Source organism: Euprymna scolopes, chromosome 38, assembly GCF_053919585.1.
Source record: "Euprymna scolopes isolate OS-2025 chromosome 38, ASM5391958v1, whole genome shotgun sequence".
Lineage (NCBI taxonomy): Eukaryota > Metazoa > Mollusca > Cephalopoda > Sepiida > Sepiolidae > Euprymna > Euprymna scolopes.
Window position 1 is genome coordinate 81,836,276 of NC_136519.1, and position 20,301 is coordinate 81,856,576.

At 31.8% G+C, this 20,301-nt stretch overlaps 1 protein-coding gene across 1 annotated transcript in view; it reads left to right on the forward strand.

The window, feature by feature from the left end:
• LOC145263300 (organic cation transporter protein-like) overlaps positions 1-20,301 on the forward strand; it is a 76,399-nt gene that overhangs the window by 31,039 nt on the left and 25,059 nt on the right. Inside the window, exons 5-6 of the mRNA XM_080120381.1 lie at positions 1,338-1,506; positions 17,391-17,609. Of these exons, the coding sequence (XP_079976507.1) occupies positions 1,338-1,506; positions 17,391-17,609 (388 nt within the window). The remainder of the gene's footprint in view (positions 1-1,337; positions 1,507-17,390; positions 17,610-20,301) is intronic.

The following is a 20,301-nucleotide window of genomic DNA, read 5'->3' on the forward strand; positions in this document are numbered from 1 at the left end:
AATGTGTCAGAGGGGGGTTAAATTGTTATGATAGCTGAACTTATGCATTCAGGACTTGAAAGTTTCATCTTTCTGTTGCAGATACTGTCGGTGTGAGATGCTAACAAACAAGCATGTCATAGACATGCGTCAGGAGCAGAGATGCGTTATTAAATTATTATCAAATAGGCATTGAGAATAGTGGTGATAATGCAGACAAATAAATCCTGGAGCACAAATGGTCGCCCCTTTTAATGGTACCACTCCCGGTTTTCTAGCTCTTCAACTTTTTGAGTTAAAAAATATAGGAGGCTTTACTTTTGGAACCACCTTCTTATATAAAATGTATTAAATTTTTTTTGACTCATATAGTGTACATCGGGAAGTGTATCTTATTAATTAACGTAAATACATGATTTACTTAATGAAATTGATTGGAAATTTAATACGTTAAAAGAACAAAGGCCGATGGATCCCGTTGTTGACTTGTTTTATGACACCACATGAAAATACTGGTTTCACTAAATTCATTATTGACTGCTTAAAAAATTTGAAATTTATTTTGCATCATATAAGTATATCAGGGGGTGTCTATCGATAAAGAAAGTATCGCTTAGGAATTAATACGTAATTGATGAAATCGATTGAAATTTCAATTATTACTTTGGAAAACAGAGATAGATAAACACCGTAATTTATATTTCTTGTGTTACAATACTGCATAAAATATAGTATCAACAACTTTAATATGTACAGTTTAAAAATATACAAAGTATATTGAGTATGTCTTGTCCCTTCTAGAGTATATTTAATTTAATTCAATAGATTAAAATTCCATTTATTACTTTTAAAATCCCGAGACTAGTAAATACTGTAATTTATTTTATTTGTATTACGATGTTACATAAATAAACGATACCATTTTCAATAACTTAAATATTAGCACCTTCAAAATATTAAAAAAAAATTGCTTTGCATCATATCGCATATACATTGTGACTTTTCTAGAACAATTATCGGGTCGGATATAAAATGTAATTGATGAAGTCGATTTAAATTTCAATTATAACTTTATAAAAATAAATGTCGTAATTTAATATTTACAATTAAAAATATATAACGTGTAGTGAATCTAAAGATTCTTTAATCAGAAGAATTATTGGATATAATGGTAATTGATGAAGTCGACTGGAATTTTAATTATTATCTATAAATAAGAGACTTGTAATTAGCTTTATTGATTTTTTAACGATGTACATAAAAATGTCGATTTCGTTTTCACTTTCACTAACTTCAATACTAACAGCTTCAAAATATATAAAGTTTATTAATTTTCTTTTCGTTATTTTTCCCAAAAGCGTTGGAAATGGTGTCTTGTTCGAAGCGTTCAACGGTCGGTCTTCAAACCGGGAATTTCTTTGCGCTGGGGGAGATCGTCGTGGTTGCAGTTGCTTACGGCATTCGCGACTGGCATCTGCACGCTTTTTGTGTCGCTGCCATAATACTACCCTGCTTGACCTACTGGTTGTAAGTACTGTCCAATCTTAGAACTCGAGGATTTATTAACAGAGTGTGTACACGTGGGAAGGCGATACAACCTTCTCGGCAATATTAAAAAAGCCATCACAAAAGTACTCCTGCCACTAAGAATACTCGCATTATATCCACATTCAAAAATTACAAAAACAGACAAAATGCGAGCTGCAGTAAAAAAAATTAATGTATACGTGTGTATGTTACATTTAGTCTCCAACTAAAACATTCTCTATTATTATCTATATATTAATACGATAGCGTGTGTGTTCTTTTGTGAGTCATGTTTTCCGGCAAATTTCATTGGTTGAGATTTAAGAACACACACGCTATCGTATCCCAGGCATAATCTTCTCCTTCTTTCCGAGTAGGGGGGAATAATAATCTGACGTGACTTTATTTCAAGTATATTTTTAACAATGAGGTGGGGAATATGAAGTCAGTCCCGGAAAAGGCTGAAACCGTTTACGATTTAAACATTACTTTATTTAATGTATATTTTTAACAGTTGGGTGGGGGATATGAAATCAGTCCCGAAAATGGCTGAAACCGTTTACGCATTAAACATTACTTTATTTCATGTATATTTTTAACAGTGGGGTGGGGCATAAGAAGTCAGTCCCGGAAATAGCTGAAACAGTTTACGATTTAAACATTACTTTACATGTTTATTTTTAACAGTGGAGTGGGGGGAAATGGCTGAAAAAGTTTACGATTTAGACATTACATTATTTCATGTATATGTTTAATAGTGGGTTGGGGATATATAATGTGTTTATAATGAAATAATCAGCCCAGACAATATATCAGAGTTATTATTTTAGTAAGGGGCGATAATATGGGTTAAAATTATAAAAATGGTTCTCGAAATTAGTAACATGTCCAAGAATTATGAAAAATGATGAAATATGAGTTAAATGATTGGTGTGTTTGTAATGAAATAATCAGGATACCGAAGTTATTATTTTAGTAAGAGAAGGCCGATAATTTGGGTCAAAATCATGAAAAATAATCGTCGAAATTAGTAACACATCCAAGAATTATGAAATGTGAGTAAATTGTTTGGTGAATTTGTAATGAAATAATCAGCCCAGGAAATATATAAAATTTCTTATTTTAGTAAGGGTGGGCAATAATGGGGGTTAAAATTATGGAAAAATGATTGTCGAAATTAGTGACATATCCAAGAATTATGAAAAATGATGAAATATCAATTAAATGGTTAGTGTGTTTGTAATGAAATAATCAGCCCAGAAAATATATTGAAGTTCTTATTTTCGTAAGGGGAGGGCGCCAATGCGGGTGTAAAGTATTAAAAATTATTGTCGAAATTAGTAACATATACAACAGCAATAAAAAATAAAGAAATGTGAGTTAAATGATTGGTGTGTTTATAATGAAATAATCAGCCCAGACAATATATCAAAGTTATTTTTTTAGTAAGGGGGCGGTTATAATGTAGGTCAAAATTATAAAAATTAATTGTCAAACGTAGTAAAATATCCAATAATTATGAAAAATTATGAAATGTGAGGATAGCCAAAGTCTCAATTGGCACTTTCTTAGTATATTGTTGGCATTATGGCTATGATGAACAGTAATGGTGATGGTGAATCTCTTTGGAAAATACCTCTTTGTATGTTTAGTTCTGTTATGTGTTGTCCATCAGCTGTCAGTTCCAGTTTCCATGTTCTCATCGCATTTTCCATGTTCTCATCGCATTCTATTACTGGGAGCGGTTCTTTTCTCTGTGTCCTTCTGTACAACGTAGTTCTGCTTTTGTCATCCATGCTGGTACGTTCGTTTCCTGTATACATCTTCTCGGGTTTTGGGCTAGTCTTTCTGTTGCAATATTTTGGGGTATAATGGGGTAGTTATTTAATTGCCGCCCACATCAGCATTATTTGGCACAAGGCCTGGAAAGTGGGAACCCCGCAGGCTCCCCTAAAGTAGGGGCACTCCTGCAATTTTAAAAATTTCCTGAGTAACCCCGTCGGCATTCCCCGGTCGGGGCGCCTCGGGCAGCAAGCAATAAACTTGCCCCACCGGAAAGCTCGGTGGCAATTCCTGGGAGGGTGGACCTCCTAGGTATTACCCAGGCGGTGTACCTCAGTCCAACAGGTGCTGGGCCGGTTCCCGGCCCCTCACCTGTTGGGCTGAGTGTAGTGTCAAGTGACGAATCCTTGACATGTCCTACCCTGTCTCCCTGCAGCCGAAGCCGCTAGGAGACACATCCCATCATACAAGGGTATAATGGGGTATGATCGCACACAGTCGGACGATTCTATTTATAAACGATGCTGCTAAGAACTGACGAATCAAATTAATTCACGTTCTGCTACCAACCAATCAGAAACCAGAATTGCTTCATAAATATTAAACCTTTCTGGAGCAATTTCACATGTTCTTTTCCGTCTCGACACGGTAAGAATATTTTGTTCTGTGGAACTGTCTACTACAAACACGTCACCTCCCAGGACTTGTGTGTAATAGCGAACCATCTGAAACTGTTCTGAAACTCAAAATGGCTTACACTTCTAGACTTTCATGTAGTGTTGAAAATTCTTTCAGCCAGTATGCATGTATCCCGTCGTGTCCTGGTACTTTCCAGCTTGCCATTTTTCCTATGGTTTTCTTTATGGTTTCCTTGCTAATTTAATTCACTGTTATTTCTTAGATTTGTTATTATTATCATTATTATTATAGTTATTGCTATTGTTATTATTATTGTTCTTAATATGTCTTTTATCTATATATTAATACAATAGCGTGTGTCTTCTCTTGTGTGTCACGCTTTCCGGCAAATTTGATTGATTGAAATTTATTCTGGAATAGACATTTAATTTCGGAATACATTTACGAACGCCCTAGGTTCTAATCGATTAGCGTGTTTTCACTGCTATATCTGTTTTTAATTCTATAAAATACAGGGTTTTATCTGTCAAAAGTTGTTAAGAAATAATTGATTTCAAATTATTCCGTAATAAAAACGATAAAAAAAACTCGGGCAGTGGGGACAAAAATTAAGCATTTATTTGTTTGTTTGTTTGTTTGTTTGTTTGTTTGTTTGTTTGTTTTTTCGTTGTTTATTTTTCTTGACATTTGTTTATTGAGAGAGAGAGAGAGAGAGAAAGCGAGAGAGCGAGAGAGAGAGACGCTGAGGTCTTCATTAATTAAAAATATTATCGCTACTACTACTAATTGCTGTAACATGTAAACAAAGCCCAGATGCATGTTATGTAACCTCGAACTTAGCCACACGTTCTTAGCGATCTATATATTAATACAATCTTTCACAAGTTATTAAGAAATAATTGATTTTAAGTTATTCCGTAATAAAAACGATAAAACACCTCGGGCGATGGGGACAAAAATTAAGCATTTATTTTTTTTTTCATTGTTTATTTTTCTTTACATTTGTTGATTGAGAGAGAGAGAGAGAGAGAGAGAGAGAGAGAGAGAGAGAGAGAGAGAGACGCTGAGGTCTTCGTTAATTAAAAATATTATCGCTACTACTACTAATTGCGGTAACATGTATAGAAAGCCCAGATGCATGTTATGAAACCTCAAACTTAGCCACACGAAACTGGGTTTGTACATAAAATATTTGGTGCTAAAACAGAGAGTGATCCGCGCTATTTTTTAAATCGTTTAATTAAAGTTTTATGATATGTTTTTTTATTCAATTGTAAGAACAAAGTACAGAATAGGTACAAAAACCCCTCCCCATGTTAAGAATGGCTTTTTAAATAATAACGTTATTATTTTAGCACTGATCACTCTCTACATGTGTACCAAGGCTTTCTAAATAATAAAGCTATTATTTCAGCGCGGATCAGTAAGTGCACTGGTACCATTTTATTTAATACTCGTTAGGTGAAAGTACAGAAAACACTCTCCGCTCCCCATATTAAGAATGAGTTTCAAAAATCATTATTTTGGCACGGTTCCTTCTCTGCAAAAGCACCAAAATAAATACCAAAGCAACCCTAACTCTAACCCAAAACAGCCTTCCCTCCCCATGTTAAGAATGGCTTTTTAAATAATAACGTTATTATTTCAGCACGGATCAATAAGTGCATGAGTACCTAACATTTTTATAAAAATATTAAATCTAAGTTATATATATATATATATATATATATATATATATATATATATATATATTAATATGTATGAATAAAAAATCAATACGAAAAATATATAAATGTTTATATCTTATCTATATTTATTTCCTATGTGTTGACGTGTAGGAATACAAAAAGTCTTTTGAAAAAAAAAAACAAGAATATTTCCTTCAAAAGCACATTATTTTCGACCGATGCTTCGATCTTCCTCAGTGTGAATATATATATATATATATATATATATATATATATATATATATATATATATATATATATATATATATATAGTGGATGAAACGCCGAATATTCAGTGTAGCTTAACCGCCATATATATTTTATAAATTACTAACTAGCTCTACCTACGTATTGAGCACTTTTGAAGTAAATACTTAAAGTTTACGCATAAATCTATACTTTCGTATATTAATTTTATGTGAGTAAATGAAGTAGTTATATATATATTTATATATATATATATATATATATACTTAATGACAGTTCCTTTTTCTAAATAAATTATTTTATTGCAACATTGTTTTAACTAAAATAGTTTCATGAAAAACTGTTTTTGGTACCTAAAATATTTTAATCTATATATTAATACGATAGCGCGTGTGTTATTTTCTGTATCACATTTTCTGTTTCTTCCGAGTGTCTGTTGTTTAATTGTTATGCCTTTCCATTTCTTGTAATAATTAATTTTACCAAAAATTCTTCAACAGTTTTGGTTTCGGTTTCGATTATAGCTGTAAGAACTCAAGTTATATATACATACATTCTTTTTCTCTTCATAAGTTTTGGTTTCGGCTTCGATTGAAGCTGATGCACCCAAGCCATATGGATATATTTTTATTTTTGAAATCACATATATAAGAATGGATCGAAAATTGACTCTTATAGTAATATATACGAAATCTGTATAAATTTAAATATTATATTTATATTTTACAACCAGGCTATGCCGGGCGTTCCTCCTAGCTTAGATATATACTTTTGCAGTTTTAACAAAAGAACTACAATAATATCAGAGTGTCTCCATTTACGTTGAACATCTACAAAAATGCCAACATCAATATATTACATATGAAAGAGTCCACTGTGGAATATCCACAGGTCCCACTAGCTATAATTATTGTAAATACTATTGTTATTATTCTTATTATTGTTATTCTTTTTCTTATTCGTATCATTATTATAATCGTTATTATTATCATTATTGTTATTGTTGTTATTATTGTTATTATTATTGTTATTATATTGTTGCTGTTATTATTATTATTGTTATTATTATTGTTATTATTATTATTTTATCACTATTATTATTATTACTGTTATTATTATTGTTATTATTGCTATTATTAGTATTATTATCGTTATTATTATTGTTGCTGTTGTTATTATTATTATTATTATTATTGTTTTTATTATTGTTATTGTTATTATTATTATTATTATTATTATTATTATTATTATTATAACTATTAATATTATTGCCTTTGTTATTTTTTCTCATTATTGTTGTTGTTAGTAATATGTTTTATTATTTTTATTTTGTAATTTTCTTCTGATTCTTCTTCTTATTATTATTATTATTATTATTATTATTATTATTATTATTATTACTATTGTTATTATTATTACTTACTTACTAAGAGTTATCTTAGAGGTAATCATTAGTGATTTTCCCTGAAGCCTGAGTGACAGTAACCTTCCTTAGATTTCCAGTACTCTCTTCCTCTTTCGATAACCTGAGAAATAGATTTACGTTATTGCAACAGCCGTTTACCATTGATTTCTTGTGGGTAGCGATCATTGGTCTTTACTAGAATTTAAATGGCAATAAACCTCCCCAAGGTTGCAATCCTCTTTGGATTCATCGTGGAGGTCTATGGTAGCTTTTTCTTTCCTCGGGGGGTGGGGAGTAATATTCAATTATGCAATTTCAGTTTTCTTTATTCCAGGTGGTGTTTCTTTGCGTTTTCCTTCTGTAAAAACTCACTAAGAGTTATCACACAGGTTATCAATAGTGACTGTTTATGAATAATAACAGGTGGCGTCCCCGAAAGACTGAGTGACAGCAATTCTCCCTGGATTTCCAACGTTCTTCATCTCTTTCAATAACCATTTCAAATGATTTGTGTTATTGCAACAGCCGCCTTCTGTTTGATATTCGCTGTCATTTAAGTGGCAATAAGCCTCCCGAATGTCGTAGTATTCTCCGTTTTCTTTCGGTGGAGGTCTGGTTAGTGCTATTACTCACTTGGTTTTGCCTTCCCCCTTGATTTTTCACAAGTGTTTCACGCGGAGCTAGTATGATTACTTTTTCTTTTAATCCTAATTAATTAATTAATTAATTAATTAATAAAAAAAATCTACTTTGGTGACACTGTTCATTTGTCTTGATAGATGCAAATTTATTTTCTGGTAATTTTTTAACACACTGAGTCTCTTATCCCAATTGTTTAAAAGTTCTGCATTTAAAAAATCAAAAAACATAAACGTTTTTGATCACCATTTTAAAAATATTTCCCGACAAGACTAAACCATAAGGAATAAACAATGGGTTAGTAATCGCGAGTTTAATCGTGTTTGAACTTGAAGCAGGCATTTCGATTTTTTTTTTTTTTTTTTTAATAAGGGTGATTTAGAATCAAGGTGAAATATGTGACCCGTGGAGTCACCCATTGAGCTCGGATTCAATTGTTTGATTTAAGAGAAATTGAGTTTGCATCTACTAGTTGAGTATAACGGAAAGGACCAAAAGTAAACATGTTCTATTAAATAAACACGCACACATTTAATAAACATGTTCTATTAAATAAACACGCACACATTTAATAAACATGTTCTATTAAATAAACACGCACACATTTAATAAAAAATAATTCACTGTTTGAAACATTCGAAAGAAAATTAAATAAAAATAAAATAAAATAAAATTGAACCTTTTTTCTATTTGATATTATATATATATATATATATATATATATATATATATATATATATATATATATATATATATATATATGTATAAAGAATGAAAAAATACCAGCGGTGGTTGACGTTATGTTTTAAGAAAAATAGAAAAACCGAATGAAATTATTAAAAAATCAACGTTTCGTCCTTATTTCAGAGGACATCTTCAGGATAATTGAAATAAAAATGTAAGAAAAGAAAAAGTCATAGATCGTGCGAAAAAAGACAGTTTTTGAATCCTACCCATGTCCTTCCCGACATGGGTAAGATTTTAATAATTTCATTCGGTTTTTCTATTTTTCTTAAAACATATATATATATATATATATATATATATATATATATATATATTAAATTTAATTTTAAGTTTAATATTATTTATTAAAACCAATCTCACGCTTATCTTGCCTTTTTAACCGTTTGTTTTGTTTTGTTTTTTCTTCTGATAAGTTAAGGGCAAAATAGATTCACTAATTAATATAATAATTAAGTGATTGATTTTGTGCTACGAAACATATACTGTCGAGAATTGTAAATGTCAACTGAATTAAGGAAATAAATTCTAAGAAGGTCAACATCATGAATTTTGGAATATAGACTTTTTTCATTCATACACTATATTGCTGTAATTATATTGAGCTTCTTAAATAAGGATTGATATATATTATAAGGAAATAAAGTATATTTCCACAGAAAAATAAAAAAAAAATATATATATATATATATATATATGAACAAATGATTAATAAAACATGTTAAAAAACATCTTGAAAAAGAGTTAAAAATATATTTAATTTTAAAAAGGAAGCACAAGATAAGTGGATAGTCCTTAATCCGCGGAGTTTCGAAGAAATACTCTCCTTCTCATCAGAGGGCAGGAATTAGCAAAATGGGGATCGGATTTTGCATGTAAAAGTATTTAATGAAACCACAAGTAAGTCACAGATCTTACTTGGTTAAAAAAGGGTGAGGTAAGGGGAATAGGAAGTAAAAGAAAAAATGATAAAAAGATTTCACATGAATGGATAGTCCGGTGAAGGGTAAAAAATCCAAGAATGGTAAAATCCAAACACGGTCGAATTAAAAACTTCCAATCCAACAGGTACGTTCCAAAGGAATCGCATAACTTGAAGATGGTCCAAAATGATCCAAAAGGCAGAATTCCTTGGAAAAAATTACAAATGGAATGTGTTCAAAATCATTTTTAAAAAAGTTCAAATGTGCACAGAAAAAGCACTGCAGAGAATATTTAAAACACGTCTGCCAAGGCCGGAAGAATCAAGTAAATTAAGGTTTAAAAAAAAAAAACTAATTCTTGGTTCATTAGTTATTCATAAAACGATATTTTTACATTTCCAATTTAATTGAAATTTTCAGACAGTCTATCCTTAGAGTCGAGAAATGTTTTTGTGTTCTTAAAATGAATTAAAATTGCAAAAATATACAATTAAATAAATAAAAAAATTTCGTAAAGCTATTCTGCGAGACTCTTCTCGGTTTTACTTGCGGTAGAGCTGAAATTACGTTTCAATTCATACACAACAATTTGATGATCCTCGAATTACAAGATTTCATTTTCTGTTTAATAGATAAGTAAAAAAACATCCCCTATTTTTAAAATTTAAATTCATTTTGTTTCTTGTTCACATAAGTACCTGCAAAAAAAATACACAAAAAAGTATGTTTCATCTTTTCTAAACAAAAAATAAGAAATTTGCTGTTTAATTTTACGACTTGCCCCCGCGTATTATAAACACCCTAACCTCCCCATGTTAAAAACGGCTTTTTGATTAAACACCCAACAAACCTCGAAAGCCGTTCTTAATATGGGTAAGTTGGCGGGGCTGTTTATTCTGAAAGCTGTTTTTAACATGGGGAGGCTAGGGTGTTTATAATACGCTGGGGCTAGTCGTAAAAATTAACGAAGTTGCTATTATTTATTGCAAAAATTGCTTAAAATTTATTATTTAAAATATTATGACAAAAAAAATGATATTTTCTTTACAGACATGCAATAAGAAATACAAATGAATGGTAGGTTTTCTCTTTTTTCTGTTGATGTTTCTACATTTAAAATTTTACTTTACTTTTCCTGGCGTTGTTATTATTTCATCGACAACGCTCGGCTTTATCTGGCTATTTTAGTCACCTAATTTACTTACTGTGAGAATACAAGTTTTGTGGAAATTACTGCTACCTTGAACAGCACCAGAAGTAACTGGTAAAACCTTTCTAATTAAATTGATTTTGGCAGCTATTCAGTGACAAAATGGAATAGCCTTAGCCCTTGCTGCATGCGGAATACCTGCGACCTTGCTACCAAATAGAAGAACTATTTATTTTACTTTGAAACATTCAATTTTTCAAAAATGCCATGTTCGATATCCCCAAAACATCCAGTATGGGGAAAAATATTGCAGAAATGCAAACTTATTGTTTGAGATGAATGCACAATGGTACGCAAAAAAAAAAATCACTTGAGGCTCTTGGTCGATAATGCAAGATTTACGTGGCACTTGGAAATGCAGTAATATTGCTTGTAGGAGATTTAAGACAAATGTTACTTTTAATTCCTCACTCAACACCAGCAGATGAAGTTATTTCCATGGCAAGTGCTCGTCTGAGCTCCATTCTCTGGTCCCCCTTGCCAATCTTTTTCAAAAAACACCCGACTAGCTAAAACCACCGTCAATAATTTTCCCCACTCCTTATTTGTGCCTAAATCAAAACGTAGATTCCATGAACAAAGCTTCTTTCTTAGAATTGCACGCCTGTGGAACTCTGTTCCGCTTGCCTGTTTCCCTCCCGACTTCAACCTGGATGTCTTCAAGTTAAACACAAACAAATTCCTGGTGAACCGCCCCCCTAAGTAATGACACCTTATCAATTCTCCAATACTATTGCTACACTATCCCATTGATTACTGTACACACAATAACCCTTATCCCCGAGTAGCCAATGGGCCTTGATAAGTGGTGAACTCCATGTAAAAAAAAATGCTTGCCTCAAATACTCTACTTTTTGCTGCGACGTGAAGACATTAAACTTAACTCAAAATATGCGTGTCCAGTTGTAGGATGCTCGATCTGCACAAAATTTTTTGCATCATTTGTGGGAAACTGGGTACGAAAAGTGCCAACTGATCCAAGTTAAGGGCGAAATTCTTTGACTCTTAACTTCTGTAATTGTATTACATCAACATTGGTCAAAAAGGATTTTGCAGATATTCGAATTAATTATACGAATTCCACTAGACTGAATAAACGAGCTATTCTTGCAGCTCAATACAAAGACGTCCATGAACTTAACGCTATTATTCAACGTAAAATTCAAGGTGAGTTTGTCAAATAAAAATTCATCGACAATGTTGTGGAAGCAGATAAAGAGGTTAATTATCCAACAACTATATTTGCCAGGGATGTCGCCGCATGTACTTCAACTGAAAATTGGCGTACTAATTATCATGTTGTAAAATATAAACCAATCCAAGCTTTGCAATGGCACATGGCTTGCAGTAAAAAAATTAACAAACAATATCATAGAAACAATCTTAACGTGTGAATATATATTCATTTCATGCATTCCTATGATTCCACCGGACACACCATTACACTTTAGCAAATTGCACTTTGGCGTTTGCAATAACCATCAACAAAGCACAGGGAACAATCTTTACAATTGTGTGACTTACAGTTACACACTGACTATTTTTTCACATGGACAATTTATGTTACGTGTTCAAGAGTCACCAAACCGGAAAATCTCTACATCAGCTAAGAAAATGGAACAACAAAAACTGTGTACCGATACGAAATGGGAAATAAAACCTATAAGAAACATGCTTTTTCTCATTTTGGACTTTTTCCATTGCGCCAATTTTAGCCACAGTAACGCGTGGCAGGGTACACCTAGTGTGTGTGTATATATATATATATATATAGAGAGAGAGAGAGAGAGAGAGAGAGAGAGAGAAAGAAAGAAAGAGAGAAAGAGAGAAAAGAGAGAGAATACATGACAAAAAGTTATATTCCAAAATTCATGATGTTGACCATCACATAATTTATTCCTTTAATTCAGTTGACTTATATAATTTTTGACAGTATCTGTTTCGTAGCGCAAAATAATTCACTTCATTATTATATCAATCAGTGAATCTATTATGTCCTTAATTCACCAGAAGAAATAGTAACGTTTGATAAAAATTCAATATGGCGTAATGAAAAAATATAAAGGTAACTGCAGCTTCTCTTCCAATTTTCGGATTTTTATCGTGTCAAATTACATTTCAATTCCCTTTGACGGATTTCATTTATTCTCTATATTGCTCTGTAATTACATTGAGCTTCTTATATAAGGTTTGATATATAAAAGAAAATATATTTCTACACAAATATATATATATATATATATATATATATATATATATATATATATATATATATATATATATATATATAAAGCTGAACGTTTGTGTGTGTGTCTGGTCACGAATAGGCTCCTATATGCTTGACTATTATAGAAAACTGATTACATATAATGATAGAAGATGTATCGAGACACAGGAATGGGTATGTTTCATTTGGCATAATGATGATTCATTAAAATTTGGGGTCTGCGTACGCGCCTTGTCCACAAAGTATGGAAATAAAAAATTTAAAAATTTTTAAAAATGTTTACAAGTGTTTTTGATATAGATGTACATAATAATACTTTGATAAGTATGTTTTAACTTAAATAGGGATGGTATAATAAAATTGTGGGGTCTGCATTCGCGTCTGGCCTTCATAGAATGGAAATAGACACAAACTTTAATAAAGACTTTTCATATCTATCTGCCTAAGTATAATTTGATAATTATGTTTCAGTTTGAAGAAATATGGTATAATAAAATTATGGGGTGTTCGTTCGCGCCTGACCTCCGTAGAATGGAAATATATCGCAAAGTTTAACAATGTTTTTTATTATAGATCCACAGAATATTGTGATAAGTGTTTCAGTGTGAACAGGTATGGTATAATAAATTATGGGGTTTATCTATTTTATTTTTACTTTCATCATATTTTGCTTTGGTTTTGATACCTCAAATTCAACCCAAATTTACAACCCTTCCTTTTTATAACCTATCATACTTTCATAAATCAGAGTCCATTTTCTGTAGGCTGTTTTTTAACCCAGTCAACGACGGGTACTTTTGCTAGTATATATATATATATATATATATATATATATATATATATATATATATATATATATATATATATATATATATATATATAATTATTTTTTAACTATAATAATTAAATACCTACAGACACTAGTGTTTCATCCTTTCGGGATTCTTCAGTGCAGGGTGTCACGATTGACACCAGCCGAACGATTCGAAACCCGCGACATGAGACATCTCTGGCTCGATTAGCGGAGACCGTATCCATTCGGCTACCATTAACCGCGTGAAATAGCGTTGAATTTTAAACATTTTAATTTTAAATGCTCCTTACGTCAGTCAGACAGTGATCTAATTGTTATACGATGATCTATGCATAAGAGCTAAATTGACCGACTTTAATTCAACTGAAAGTGCTCAACGATAAGAAACGAATTTCTTAAAGGGGCTGTCATAATTATTTTTTTAACTATAATAATTAAATGCCTACAGACACTAGTGTTTCATCCTTTCGGGATACGAGGCTTGTCTAAAAAGTATCCGACCTTAGGCCAGAAAAAATATTTCACATACCTGACGGGGTTTTAACCCTAATCTCCTTCAAAGTTGACCTCTTATGCTTGCACGCACTTAGTCCACTGATCGTTCCACTGCTGGAAACGCCTCTGGAAGTCTTCTTTTGGAATGGTGTTCATATCCGCCATCGCTTTCTTCATTATCTCTTCTCTGCTCTTAAAATGGAATCTTTTCAGTGGCGTCTTTATTTTTGGAGACAACCATAAGTCGCAAGTAGCCATGTCTGGAGAGTAAGAAGATTAGTGAACTACTGGAATTCCATGTTTGACCAAGAAATGTTGGATTAAATGGGATGAGAGCGTGCGAGGGCGTTGTCGTGGTGCAGTTTCCAATTTTTCCCAGTCCACATGTTTGGTGTTTTGCGCCGAACTGCTTCACGGAGACGCCGGAGAACATACTGACAGTACTCCTTTGTCACTGTTTGTCCTTTCGGTGCGTATTTATAATGCACAGTTCTACGGATATCAAGGAAGACAGTCAGTATCACCTTGATTTTGCTTCACTCTTGTCGCGCTTTTTTCGGTCTTTCAAAAAATAGTGGTGAGTATATATATATATATATATATATATATATATATATATATATATATATATATATATATAAATGTATATGTATAAATGTATATGTATATATGTATATGTATATATGTATATGTATATATGTATATATATGTATATATGTATATATATATGTATATATGTATATATATGTGTGTATATGTATATATGTATATATATGTATATATATGTATATATGTATATATATGTATATATATATACATATATATATATGTATGTATATATATGTATATATGTATATGTATATATGTATATATATGTATACGTATGTATATGTATATATATGTATATATGTATATATATATGTATATGTATATATGTATATATATGCATATGTTTATATGTATATATGTATATATATGTATATATATGTATATATATATATGTATATATGTATATATATGTATATATGTATATATATGTATATGTATATGTATATATGTATATATATATGTATATGTATATATGTATATATATGTATATGTATATATGTATATATATGTATATGCATATATGTATATATATGTATATGTATATATGTATATATATGTATATATGTATATATATATATATATATATATATATATATATATATATATATCGACAAATATTACATAGTCACTAAACTAAACATGCTAATATTTCGGACAATTGATTTACAAGAAACCAAAAGTCTCTCGTCAGGCGATGTAATAAAGGCATCTGGTTCTCAAATGAAATCCAAGTGAAATTTATTTTTTTATTTATAAAAATAAAATATTAAAATGCTAAAAATTTAAGTGGGAAGGGTGACATTAAGTGACATTTTAGACTCAAAATAGGAGGCGACAGGGGGGAAAGAGAATGCCAAGACTTAAATGGGAGGAGTAGAAAGAGATAAAGAGGGAAAAGAAAGAAAAAAAGAAAGAAGAAAAAAAGAAAGAACAGAAAAATGAAAGATGAAGGGGTCAGCATGATTACTATAAGGAATGGGGGAGAGGTGCAAAAATTTGAGATCAACTTATATTAAGGGTTTAGAGTTAACATGTCAAAGAAAGAAAGGCGTCGACGTAAGGTGGATAAAGACAAATTCCATTGCGACGACTGTTTTTATCCGTACACCATAACCCATCTCCATTCATCACGGTGTTCAGAAATACAGGATAAGTGTCCAAAACAACCTGGGCACTAATTTTGCTGACACTCTGCGCATGCCCAAATTGCATGTACGGAATCTTTACTCGCTCCAACCTCTTCGGCAAGCACCAGCACGACGGAACGACGATCTGTCATCTCTAAATTTCGTACCCCTTCAACAACAGCTGCACCTCGAGCAGTTTTGGGCCTGCCAGAACGCTGGTCATCTTCCGCTTTCGATTGAACCATTCCTTAATTTGTATTACACGCATCGCATCTTCTCCAAACACCCGTTGAATCATACGAATTGTTTCGCTTTGAGAATCACGAAGCTTTTGACAAAATTTGATGCAGTACCGTTGCTCAACACGTTCAGTCATCTTGATAGAATCGGTGATTCCACGAGCACGTCGTGTAACACTTCACTCAGTTACCGATAGGCAACGACTGGCGCGCTAGAAGTTCACCCAAAACTTTGCGCGTGAAGATGTCCTTCACCGTGTAGAATGGCGCCGCGCTATCGTCTCTATTTCGCATGGGGAAAATAATGGCCGGATACTTTTTAGACATGTTTCGTATACTTTATAATATACCGTTTCAGTGGAAACAGACATATTTTTGTGTAATCTTAAATGTTCAAGTTTATTAATTATACAAGCGTACAATTATTTCGACCATTGACTGATATTTTTTTAAACATTTGAATAATATTGGGCACAGGGCCATTATTATTAATTATGGAGGTATTTTTCTATATAGTTTCCACGTGTATTATATTAGAAGAAACCCCAACCCATATACTCCACTCTTTATTTACTCCCTTTTGTGTTTTTTTTTTTTTTTTTTTGGTTTTGTTGTTCAAAATATTAAAAGATAATTAAGAAGAAATATTTTTGTAAGTGTAAGTCTCTGTTTGTTATTACATTTTTCATTTTTTTTTTTATAATATATGTTGAAACTATTAAAAAAAATACCTACACGATTAATAATAACGGTACTGATATTATGTAAATGTTTAATAAAATTATGGACACATAAAATCTTTTTAATGTATTTTATACAGTTCTCTGAATATTTATTATTCTTGTCCGAAACGGAATTCTCTACGGGAATGTAGATTAAGTAAAAAGGAATTTTTAACTCAAGTTAAAAATTAAGATAGCGTGTTCAGGAAATGACATCATGGTAGGAAGTCAACGTGGCAAAGAAGTCACTAAGATCTTAGTGTTGAATGTTGAACATATAGCGGACAGATAATTTTAATGATATGCAACACGTATTTGACTATGAACACATTTTTATCTGTAAATATTGCTTTCTTATTTTTCTTTTTATTTTAGTTTAATTAAAGAATCTCCAAGATGGTTGATAAGCAAAGGAAGATTGGAAGAAGCGAAAGAAATATTTATTCAAATGGCCAAAATGAATAAAAGTCCATTGCCAAATTTGGAAATCATTGAAACGGAAGAAAAAGAGAATCCAGTTAAAAAAGTTGGATTAAAAGAATTATTCAAATCAAAGATTCTTTTAATACGAAGTTTAATCGTATCCTTCAATTGGTAAGAAGAATTCAATTTCGTTTTCATTAGATTTAAGATAAAATTCGTCACATTTGAAAATATGATTAACATAGCTAAATCGTGATTGTTAATTTTTTGAGATGATGATTAATTATTCGTTTTATTTGGATTCTTTGGACTATTGTTCTCATCTCGGATGTTATTTGCACTTCCGCAGTGACCCGTGGCATAGTGGATAGAGTACTTGATGACATTCAGTTGCAAAAGTTGAATTCCTGAATAACCGTATATGGAGGTTAAGTAGAAACCATCTACCCCAATGAGACGGAATAAAACTTATAGACAGAGAAGAATGGGGGAGAGTAAGACAACCCAAAGAAGCAACATATACATATACATCTACGAAGCAAACCTTGTATAGAAGTTAACACAATATGGAAAGAATATGTTGCAAGGGTTGCTGGAGAAATAATTGGGTTCCTTCTACGGCTCCAGTAGATATCTTACTGCTGATGCAATTTTCTACCTATATAAAAGCCAGGTACGTCCAAGGATGGAGTACTGTTACCATATCTGGGCAGGAGCTGCTAGAAAGGACTTGTTCTGTCTTGAAAAAGTTCAAAATAGACTTCGTAGCCTCGTAGGGGATGCCCTTTTCTCTTCCCTGCAACCTCTTTCTCACAGAAGAGACGTTGCGAGCCTGTCTCTGCTCTATCGTTATTTTCATGGCAAGTGCTCATCTGAGCTTCAATCTATGGTTCCCCTCGGAATACTTTCACGAAAAACACTCGTCTAGCTAAAACCACTATCAATAATTTCCCCCACTCTTTATCTGTGCCTAAACTTAAACCTAAACTCCATGAACAAAGCTTCTTTCTTAGAACTGCACACCTGTGGAACTCTCTTCCGTTTGCCTACTTTCAAGCTGACTTCAATTTGGTTGTCTTCAAGTCCAACGTAAACAAATTCTTGTTGCACCGTCCTCTTAAGTAATCCAATTTACCAAATTTCTACTACTAACGATTACTAAGATATTATCCCATTGATTACTGTACACTCATAAACCCTTATCCTCCAGTGTCCCCCGGGCCTTGATAAGTGGTGGCTCATATGTAAGAAAACAATAAACAATAAATATAAATAATAGCGCACACACACACACACACACACACACACAAAAACACACGCACACACAAACACACACACACACACACACACATACATACAGGGTGACCAAAAAAAACGGGCCCCAACTCTAATTAGGCCCCGTTTCTTAGTGTTTTGTCCGAATGAAATGAAACTTTGGTCATATCTAGTTTATTATATTCAAAACATCACATCAAAACACTAGGGTATTTTGCCTTTTTTCCCGTTCTACAGCATTTAAAGACATTGTGTTTTATTCTTTCCAGCGTTTTTCTTTGGGGGGGGTCACCCTATATATATATATATATATATATATATATATATATATATATATATATATATATATATATATATATATATATTATGACAGCCCCTTTAAGAAACTCGTTTCTTATCGTTGAGCATTTTCAGTTGAATTAAGTCCGTCAATTTACCTCTCCTGCATAGATCATCCTATAATGATTAGATTACTCTGACTGACGTAAAAAAATATTTATAAAAAACTTTTTAAATGTTTAATTTCAACGTTATTTCACGCGGTTAATGGTGGCCGAATGGATATGGTCCTTGATAATACAGCCAGAGATGACTTGTGTCGCCGAGTTCGAATCTATCGACCGGTGTTAATCGTAACACCCTGCACTGAAGATTCCCGAAGGATGAAACACTAGTGTCTGTAGGTAATTAATTATCATAGTAAATAATTTTTCACATATATGTGTGTGTGTGTGCATTTCCCTACCAAATAACTCTTTTAATTTTTAGAGACTCGAGACTTCAACATAAGGAATATTGAGATTTGGAACATCTTTTTAATCGGTTTTCGGCCAGAAATTTGACTGCCAAGGGGTCAAAGTTCAACGATTTGAGCTTTGAAAAATCTACCAAACTTCTCCGCCTATTTGCGTCTAAACACTTGAAATTTTAAATGTAGGTTACTTGGGCATGAATCAAACTTTTTAATTTGATTAGAGCCCAAAAAATAAATGTTAAGGGGTCAAAATTAAGGTCAAAGTTAAAAAAAATACCTCTTCCGTCTCTACCAAATTACTCAGCTAATTTCTGGTCTAAACATTTGAAGGTTTACATGAAGGGTATTCAGAAATAGGGCTAGCTTTTTAATCGGTCGAAAGTTTAAGCTACGAAGGGGTCAAAGTTCAAAAGATTTGATCTTTGCGATGTCTAGCAAACTACTCGGCCAATTTTGGGCCTAAACATTTGAAATTTATACATAACGTGTATTCAGACATGCGGCAAGCATTTTAATCAGTTTTTACCAAAAGGTCAAAGTTGAAAGAGTTGACCTTTGCAGATTCTACCAAAGTCCTCCTCCAATTTTTGGTCTAAACCATATTACTTTTCATGCTCGCATTTTTCTATTGTAATACATATATATATATATATATATATATATATATATATATATATATATATATATATATATATATAAATGTAAATGCTGGTTCGTTCTAAAAGAATAAAACCCTATTTCTACGTTACCAATTTATTTGAAATTTTCAGACAACCCATCTTTAGAGTCGAGGTATGTTTTTATGTTATTGAAATAAATTTACCTCGCGAATTA